Below are 9,902 nucleotides of genomic sequence, written 5' to 3' on the forward strand. Positions count from 1 at the left end.
CCTTCCCATTCATACTTGATGATGTCACGCCCACATCGACTCGCCCACCACCAGCTGCTGCTTCTGTCACATCAGTAGTTACTTATTTCATTCTTATGGCTCTTACAGAGCCTCAGTGAAAACGTGTTTATTATTATTAACTCTTTGGTGCAGAAAACTGATTGAAATCGATTTATTTACTGCGTGTTTATGTCTGTTAAGACTAAGATGGAACGGGACTGAAAGCAGCCATTTAAACCACTCAGACGAACACAAGAGACACAATCAGATGACTTATTACTCCGCGATAATAACTCAGAAATAGTCCATGGAAAAACCTTACATAAGCTTATATTAAAGCAGAAATTACAGCGGCCACCGTAAGAAAGGCTTACAGTATTCAGTTATGCCGCATGAACTGATCAGTAGATTATTGCGAGGGAACGCAAAAGTTTTTGCGAGGGAACACAAAAGAAAAAAAAATCCCCATGTCCCCTGGAGGGCTCCGTAGGTTTATACCTGGTGGTGTAGGGGCAGCTGTTTACCTCACATATGCTTTGGGCTGGCTGTGTTTCATGGCTCCGGATGATGGAAAACACATCAGGTTAAGCCCCGCCCCACATCTTGTATCCAGGCGACCTATATCTCTGGTGCGCGAGGCGTTACGTCAGCGGCAAACGTCTCTCCAGACCGACTCAACGTTCAGAGGAGGTGACCGGTCGACGGGAGGCTTTCTGAGCGGTAAATAAGGCGAGAAGAGGGAGACCGACATTCAAGGTAAGGTTTCGGCTAAACTAGCCGCACCCGTCTGGGTTACTTTTAGGAAATAAGTCTGTTATTTCCCCAAACAGACCTGTTTGTGGGTAGATACGCCGACATGGACTTTACTGATAAACTGCTGCTGACTTACTCGTTTGTGAATTAAATGTTGGGTCAGTATGCGCCATCTTAATGGAAAATAGACGAGTCGTTCTAAAAGCAGTGAAAACGTTCATGTCAGAAGAAGCTTTATTTGATATATAATTTAATAAGAAATTACCCTTTGGCTTGCTGCAAAACGACCTTACTGGACCTGTAGCTGCGTTAGAGTATGTTTTGGTAAATTAATTTTCTTATTAAAAACAGTATGAAAAACAAATTACAGGTTTTTTTTACTTTTGCTTTTTAAGATGTAAAAATTACACCGAAATTAAATATTTTTGCTCTGTTTTGCAATCACAGAGTGGACATTTTTACTTTGATGTATATTAAGCAATAAAGACTTTTAATCATTCACAAAAAATAAAGAAATTTTCTCCACACCTGGTCTTTCTTCCTTTCTTTACAAAGTAGTCAATACAGAATACATATGCAGAAATCATAATATCACAAACAACAAGCTTAGTTCTGAGTAAAATAGGCAGAAAAGCTTCTTCAGTGGAAGGTTGTAGATAATTACCAACATGGCATTTTTAAATAAAATGTAATTAAAACTATAGAAGCAAACAGTGAAAATGCTGTGCCAGGGGCAGATGTCTCGACTATGTATCAGATTTCAGATAGCATAATGCTTTATTGACCAATGAGGATGTAAAATTAAGCTAATATTAAAGTAATTAAGTACCAGGTAAATAACAGCAGAGTCATTTCACCATCCTTATTGTCACGCATTGTAAAAATTATGATAAATTCAGATTTTAACATTTAATTTGGGTAAATTTAATCCGCTGTGGCAAAAAAAGTTAAAAAGAAACTATACCCATTACTATTATTTGTACTGTTGATGCTTTGTGCCCTCCTCTTTTTACAGTGAAAGTGCAGTTAGTCTTCTCTTAGAGAAGGTTGGAGAATAAAGCGATAGAGATTTTTTAATTTTCCTCTTTGCATAATCTCAGAGTACTTGGTATCTGAGGCCCTTTCAGCTCATGCTGCAGGTTTTCTACATTATTGAGGTCAGGGTGGTGATACTCTCAATAATTATTCAGCTGAAGAATGCAATAAAAACACATTGTCAGTCTGAGGAAAAATCTACAATTATAATACAATATTTACATATTGTATTAGTGGGTCTGCACTTTTGTCCATTGACTGCACCAACAACTCCCTTTCAATCCTGCATGGGTTAAAAGTGTATACAAATGGATAGATGGATTATAATGTTGCTTACAATGAGAGCACTGAAAAAAATACATGCTTGCTTTTTATGTCTTGATCTTTCTGACTTCCCATTTGGGTTCCCTGCCCTGACTAATGGATATTAAAGCCCAGCAGTCAGACAAAGGCAGTAGAATGATGGAGTAGGATGGGGGAACACATCAGCTTTATTAGATCAGCAGGCTGCTCTTTTTATGTTCGTGTTGAGCCATTAGTGGCTTTTAAGCAGCCTCTGCACCCAGATACTGATCAGCTGAAAATGTGAGGTTAGCCTGTTTGTCACAGAAAACCCCACTTTGTTACCTTTTTTTATATAAAGCCTCAGATTGGATTAAAATAAAAAAGATCACTACATTCAGTCAGAAAATATACTGATTCTGATCCCCAACTCCTTTCTCTGTGCATCTTTAAGATAAACAGCATGTGATGCATTTTTAATACCATCCAAATAATCTTTTCACATATTTGCTTGTATTTCCTTTTCTATAGTGTGAAGATGCAGCTTAAGTCTTCTCTGCTGTGCCTTCTTTTGTTTCACTTTCCTTTCCTATTGGCCAAAAGAGGTGGAGGCTTCGGGAAGAGCCTTGGTGGAAGAAAGGGGTCCACACCCAGCCGAAGTGCCACTAACAGCAATACGTGGCACAAAAGCAATCAGGGCTCCAATCCTCAGGGTGGACATCCCAAACAGCCAAAACAAAGCAACCAGGGAGGATACCCAGGTGGTTACCCCAGGCAGCAGGGTGGAGGCTACTACAACCTGTACCCAGGTATGGGGTCACCATATAGCAACAGAGGGTACCCAGGTGGATACATCAATGCCAACCCAAATAACAAAATTTTAAGCCCTCGCTATGGTGGCAGCTTTGGCTACGGAGGGTATGGCTCCAGAGGTGGCTCTCCATTTTCCCAGTCAGTTCAGGGAATGGGTTTCTTTCCTGACAGTAAATCCAAAGGGTTTGGGCGCTCAGCAATGATGGCAGCGGGTGGAGGGGCTGTGGCGGGGATGGCTCTGGGTTACGGACTAGGAAGGTTCCCCCGGCCCGATTTTCAATTTCGCAACCCCCAACAGGAGTACTACTACAACCACTACATGCACAGGAAATATGGTACCCGATCAACTGACACCAATGACTACAGCAGAGACTATAGCTTCAAAACTCCCTCAGGAAGCTACGACAACTTCATGGACGACTGCGTGAAGACAATTGACCTGTCTGCAGAGAGTCAAAAGCCACCAAGTAAACCAATCAGCAGGACCCCAAGTGGGGCGTCCAGCCCTTTAACCAACAACACGACAAATGCTACCACACCTGCAAGTCCATCGCCACAGAAATCCAGTAGTGCTGAAGACGACGATACAGTCAGCATAGTAGAGATTGGCTATCCGGCACTGATCGAGCAGCTGAAGGCCAGGAAGTGCTTGGAGCGTTACATGGCTGAGTCTGATCATTACTTAGTGAGACGTAATGGAGGAGCTCAGGTGCTGACGCTGGGCCTGCCGGGGGTTTTATCTGCAGCCTTTGCTACAACACTGATTATAATTAATAGCAACGTGATCATGTTCCTGCACTGACACCATTTGCAGGGTAAATCAGTTGAGATTTTGCCATCCTCTTCTCTACCTGGAGAAATATTAAAACATGGAAGAAGAAAACCTTAGTTTACATTGCAAAAACAGCCTTACCAAGTATTTTTGTCTAGTATGGGGAAAAATGTTACTAAAATAATCTACCAGTTGAACTATTCCTTTTTTAAAATCTGTATTCAGGAATATTGACTTAAAGCAAGCTCCTATGTCTTGCTGAAGAGTTACCCGTAAGTAAATGTAGTCTTATTTCAAATTTTCTATGATATTTGCACTAGAACCCACACAAAATACTTGGTAAAATGTTGTGCTTTTGCAGTGATACAGGCTTTCGTCACTTTTTAACCGACAAGGCATGAAGACCATGAGATTCAAATGGTATGATAATGTTACCAATCTATAGATATTTATTGGTACTTATACATAGTAATATACTTTATGCTGTGTAACTACTGCTTGCTATAAAAGATGAAGATGATTATGAAGTAATTGTGGGAAGTTTTAGTTTTAAGAGAAAAAGCCACAGTGAATTATGGCTCACAAAGAAGAATTCAAATACACCAAGCTTTTAAAACAATATATTCTCTAACTTTTTAATTTGGTTTTAACCATTCTATGTAAAGTTTAATTTATTATTTATACAAAAGTTGCTTCATTTTGGGACCAAGGCTGAAATTGTTACAAATGTCTTGCACCAGTAATATACCCATGTTGCCTTTCTCTTTGTATAATAAAAACAATTTGTACTTTGTTTTTAATTTTTTTTTTATTATATGTTAATCAAAACTGATTCAGGGCAAAAATCACCATTTCAGTTTAGTATTTTGAGTGTTTTTAAATGTAGCTGCATCTGCCTCTGACTTTCAGGGCTTTTTATATCAGGGTTTCCTCCAGATCATGACAGGAATGTCTTTATCAAGGAGAATTAGTTTGAATACGTTTCTGATTATCACCTGTTTATATCTCGTAGTGTCCAACATGGCAACAGTAACCTGTGTTTGGTGGTTTATCGGGCTTTTTCTTTTAAGTCTGAATGTTTTTATGTTGTTTTTTTTATCATTGCTGAAACTGAAGATACTGTGCAAGATTATCTCAATTTATTCAGTAACAAGAAATACACCTTCATATCGGTTTGTTTTCTGTTTTTTACAAAAATCCAATTAAACTTTAATATAGGAATGTACCCTCAGCTCATTGTTTTGAATGTGAATGTATCTTCATTAATGACCAAATGTGTTTGTTTTGTGCAAAGTGTCAGAAATGTAAACACTTTATGTCTGTGCTGATTTTAAGTGGTTTGGTAAATGTATTTGTTGTCAATGCTATGATAAAAACAATGCAGCTAAAGCCGTTATTTAGGTTCCAAAGGGGTAAATTCAGACTTTTTTTAACACATCAGTCCGTATCCTGGGGCCGCTAGAGGGCGCTGTCACACACAAACATTTAATGAAAACATTTTCTTACTATGCTGATAAATGTGCTGCTGTTGTTTGTCTTGTCTAATAAACTTAATTTTTAGTGATTCCCTGATTTATTTGCATGGTGACAATTTGTCTTTGATTTTCTATTTGTAAATAAGTATAAATTAAATGTATAAAGGTGAATAAAGTCCAGAGCAATACATGAATTAACTGCATGACTGTTAAGGTTTTATGGCGATAAATCACAAGACTTTAAAATGTGTTCAGAAGCTCCTGAAATAATTGTAAAAATTTCTAATGCCTATAATCTTATCAAAAAATATCTTCAAAAAAAGAATGAATTACTGAAATTAAATTCTCAACAGTATTCTGATTTATTAAAGGACAGCTGTTGTTTTATCTGCTCAACAATAAACACAAAAATAAATAAAACCTGCAAAACAATTTCAAGTGTTTTGGGTAACCGTTTTCTAATTTGTTGAGCAAATTTTTACTATTCTTGTAGCTATGGGTCAAACAATAATTTCAAGGGTCACAAATGGCCCTCAGACCACAATTTGGTCAACACTCCTCTATATGTACCACCCCAATTCAAATATTTGTAATTAAACATATGAGTAAAACAAAAATGTGTGTGAAAGAATAAAGATCAGACCAATTTTCTATATATTTTTTTTAATTAATGTTACACAGTGAAACAAGAAAATACATGTAGACATTTATAAATAAATGTATATAAATCTGCAAAATTAGGACACCATTCAAGATGAATGAGAATGAGTCCTTAAATTATTTATTAGTACTTTAACTGAGTAAAACAGTCTTAATATGAGCCAAATACTCAAAATATGAACTTTATGCAGATGAGTCATAACTATAAATAATTTAAGAGGTACATTAACCAGCGGTTTAAAGAGTGTAGCTGCTTTTAAATGCTCTCCTATCATGATGTCGTGAGGTAGGTTTAACCTGAACACATCTGTGAACACATTCAAGGACAGAAGCTGCGTTTCCATTACAAATCTGTCAATATTTCACTAATGTTGAAAAACACAATGTCACAATTGAGATATTTCCATTAAATAAGAAACACAATTTAAATCACATAAGTTTGCTCATAAATCATTAAAAACACCTGCGCCATCATCCTTTAACTACTTCCTGTTGTCTTCTTCGTGGTTTTCGCCTGTCGTAATATCTGGTTGTTTTTTCCGTTGCAGTTTTGTTAAAAACATGGCCAAAATTACCCACTTCATCTTAGCGCTGAAACGTAAATTGTCGTGTTTCCTTTTAGTAAATTTATTTTCAAAATGTCAAGTTGTGCCATTATGTGGTCAATGGGAGCGCAGCTACAGTGGGATGCAGTGGCAACACTTCAAAAATAAAATGGGTTCAGAGATGCTGAAGAGGATTTCTCTCATTCTGATGGATGACGTCCTGTTGGATGAATCAGGAACCCTGATGACGATCTTCAAGGGCTGGAGATTAGTTTTTAAGACGTTCCTCTTTATTCTCAGGATGAATTTGTTGATTTATTTTTGTTTGGATCTCAGCTTGGCCTCCAGCTCTACATGGCAGCCACCCAGTTTCCCAGCATCAGGGAAGTTATAAAGCCAATCACGACCACTATGCTGTTGTAGATGGGCCCACTGGACGCTGCAGCGTAGTACTCCATGTCTCCAGAACCCTCAGGCTCATAGCCGGGCCTTGGACGGTAGCCGCCTCCGAACTGAGGGGAGCCATACCCCGGTCCATAACCCCCGTATCCACCATAACCGCCATATCCCCCATAACCTCCGTACCCTCCATACCCGTATCCATACCCGGGACGGCTCAGGGCTGACCCAATCATAGCTCCTCCTATTGCCCCTGCAGCTGCCGCTCCGGCTACTTTCCCCGCACTCGGACCACTTCTCTGGACCTGGACAGGTGCGGGTCTGTAGGACTGACCGCCCCATCCACGGCTGTAGCCGCCGCCACCGACTCCTCCTCCTACGCCCCGACCGAAGCCACCGCCTCCGCGGCCGCGACGCGCCTCAGAGCTGGGCAGCAGGGCGCAGAGCAGCAGCAGACAGAGGGACAAGGTGGCGGGGAGCTTCTGCAGGTTCATCTTGGTCTGTCAGCTGCGTAAATAACAATAAAGGAGGAAAACGGAAAATCAATCAGCGCATAAAAACTTCTCTCTAAACTAAAGGTCTGCAACCTGAGCTCCATTGGCTTCAGCAAGTCACCATAAGCTAAAGAGAAAACAAGCTTTAAAAGGAGATTTATTGTGCAAAATACACATTTTGCACGTTTTTATACTTCCATTTAGGCCTCTACTGCTTCTAAAAACAGTCCAAGTACGTAAAATACACTGTCCAGCTGTTTTTGGCAATAATGTTTTCTGGTATCTGGAAAATGAGCCTAGGAACCCAAGCTGAGCTCCAGGATATTTGGTCAGCTGGACGGATGCTCTAGCACCACCTAGTGTCTGTTGGTGCACATCCTTGATTGGAAATACCAGATTGCCTGTTAAAGACATTAGACTTATCACTGGTAAAATTGATTTATTTTTCTCTGTTTTAAAATGATTTATTTTAAAATAATGCAAAGGTAATTAAAATGCAACCTTTAGGAGATTTTCCTAGGTATTTTCATGTAGGTGTTTACACACATAACCTCTTCACAAAAAATGACACTTCTAACTAATAACTAATATAGTAACTAATATTCTCTTTCTGAAGGTATTTTGTTCTTTGTTAATACGTTACAAATTACTTTTTTATGCCATTTTCTATAAAATTAGAATCTTCCATTGTAGAAATTGTACTGAACCCAAAAACAAGTTAAAACAAATTATTGTGGTTATTATGTTTTTGTTTTGAAGAGGTAAGTTGCTTCTGTTTAAATCAAACGTGTTTAGCTGGACTGAAAGCAGAAATGTCTCTTAGTGCTGTAAAAGTTGCTGACCTCTGACATCAACAGAGGCCATAAAGCCATCTTTAAGAAATAAAAACTTCCTGAATTCCTAAATGTACATTTAACATTAAACAAAAAATCTGAAGCACTTTGTTTTCAACTCAGAAACTTTTGTATGTATAATTTCATCAAATTAAGATGAATCTTCATATCGAGTCACACCAATAAATCACATTATGACTATAGAAAATGTCTGGTTGGATTTTCTTGCACAAATCGTTCTTATACAACCAGGAAAATAATACGTGCATCTTTAGTCTGGACCTTTGAAGACCTAAAGAAGAGCGCTTTTAATCCCGCTTTGACAAACACGTCTTACATAAGCAGTGCAGCACAAGACGACAATGGAGCTAACGTGAGATCAGAGCTTTCATAATCTCTGTGTCCTTTTAATTTGGATCTGGCAGATTAAGTCCGTCTTTGCATGAGTGGGACGAGGCCACTGGCCTGGTAAACAACTATATGAGGCATCACTGAGCAGATAGCACAGCTACTTTTAGAGTATTTATACTGAGAATAAACGATAAACGGTACTTTGGAGGAATGCATGCAAATAAAAAATGTGACGGACCAAATTAAAGACAAAATTAACAGATGAAGTAAATATTTGTGGAGAAGAATCTAATATCACTGCTACAACACACAAATAGAATATATTTATACCTTAAAGTATACTTAATTTAATTAAATCAATAACAAATAGTAATTTAGGGCTAAAATAACGTAAATATTTATTCTTTTTTGGTTATTCTGACTGCTTCTGCCCTTACAGCACACTTAAGTTTTACCTTAATAAATTAAATGCATCTTTAATCTGTTGTTTTATGATGTGTTTGATATACTCCGATTCACTTACTCCAGGAATAATCCAGACTGAGATTAAAGCTACTGCAACTCAGAGTGATGAAGTTAAATCAAACTGTTTGAAGCATAAATGACACTTAAGAAATATCTCTGTGTCTTATAATAATAAATAATGCAAAAATGCAAGAAATTACAACAAGGGAAGTTGCTTTAACTCTACATTTCCATAACTGCTCACATGTAGAAGTAAATTAGGTTGGATGAATGATATTTAGACTCACCTGTTAGTTGTGGTAAAAACTCGGTTCAGACGTCGCGCTTTGTTTCTGGAGACTTTTGCCCGGCTGATGCTCCTCTGACCGTCTGAAGGAAAGTCTGAATCACGGCCAGCCTGTTATCCTCCTAACGATCTCCGTCAGGTGGACCGGTGTCGCTGATGCTCATTGGCCGGGCGAGCGGTAAGCTGCTGGAACGACGACGTCGCGCTTAAATACCTGCGAGAGCAACTGAGGCAAAGTTTGTTTCTAATTCGGTCTAAATTAATAAACCTCTTAGAGAAGAAACTGGAACGAGACTCAGCTCTCCTGAAGCTTCCACTCTGACTTGGTTTCTACCTTTTCTGATAATGACGTAATGATAATGTGTTACGTTAATAATAGATCTATTGGACCTCTTAATTTATTTCTTCAACTTTTTCTCAAAAGCAGACCTGGATTGATTTATTAAACCTGGCTGATCATAGCAACTATTTCCAAATCCTGTTCTGTTCTAGTCTCTGAGAAAAGACAAGAAAATAAAAACCAGTGGAATCCTCAAAACGTTTGTAAATTTGACTGTTTCCACAAAACCCTGCAACAGTTTCAGTGATCTCCTCTCCTCAAAATGACTAAAATATTCAACATATAGTTTATTATTAAGCAGAAAAACAAAATTCACAATATTTTAGAATTTTTAAATAAAAAAAAATATATTGATTTTGACTTTATGTTTTTGGCAAATGTGGTCCAAACTAGATGATC

At 38.1% G+C, this 9,902-nt stretch overlaps 2 protein-coding genes across 2 annotated transcripts; one reads left to right on the plus strand and one right to left on the minus strand.

The window, feature by feature from the left end:
- Positions 1-612: 612 nt before the first annotated feature.
- Positions 613-5,227, plus strand: prnpb (prion protein b). Its single transcript, XM_014967611.2, has 2 exons — positions 613-756; positions 2,602-5,227. The coding sequence occupies exon 2, from the start codon at positions 2,609-2,611 to the stop codon at positions 3,683-3,685; it is 1,077 nt and encodes a 358-aa protein (XP_014823097.2). The 5' UTR covers positions 613-756; positions 2,602-2,608; the 3' UTR covers positions 3,686-5,227.
- A 229-nt stretch (positions 5,228-5,456) lies between these two features.
- On the minus strand, positions 5,457-9,852 carry sprn2 (shadow of prion protein 2). Its single transcript, XM_014967595.2, has 2 exons — positions 9,165-9,852; positions 5,457-7,241 (listed from the first exon to the last, which is right to left on the minus strand). The coding sequence occupies exon 2, from the start codon at positions 7,226-7,228 to the stop codon at positions 6,686-6,688; it is 543 nt and encodes a 180-aa protein (XP_014823081.2). The 5' UTR covers positions 7,229-7,241; positions 9,165-9,852; the 3' UTR covers positions 5,457-6,685.
- Positions 9,853-9,902: the final 50 nt, after the last annotated feature.

Source organism: Poecilia mexicana, unplaced genomic scaffold (assembly GCF_051168715.1).
Source record: "Poecilia mexicana isolate PSO_F unplaced genomic scaffold, ASM5116871v1 scaffold_9, whole genome shotgun sequence".
NCBI lineage: Eukaryota > Metazoa > Chordata > Actinopteri > Cyprinodontiformes > Poeciliidae > Poecilia > Poecilia mexicana.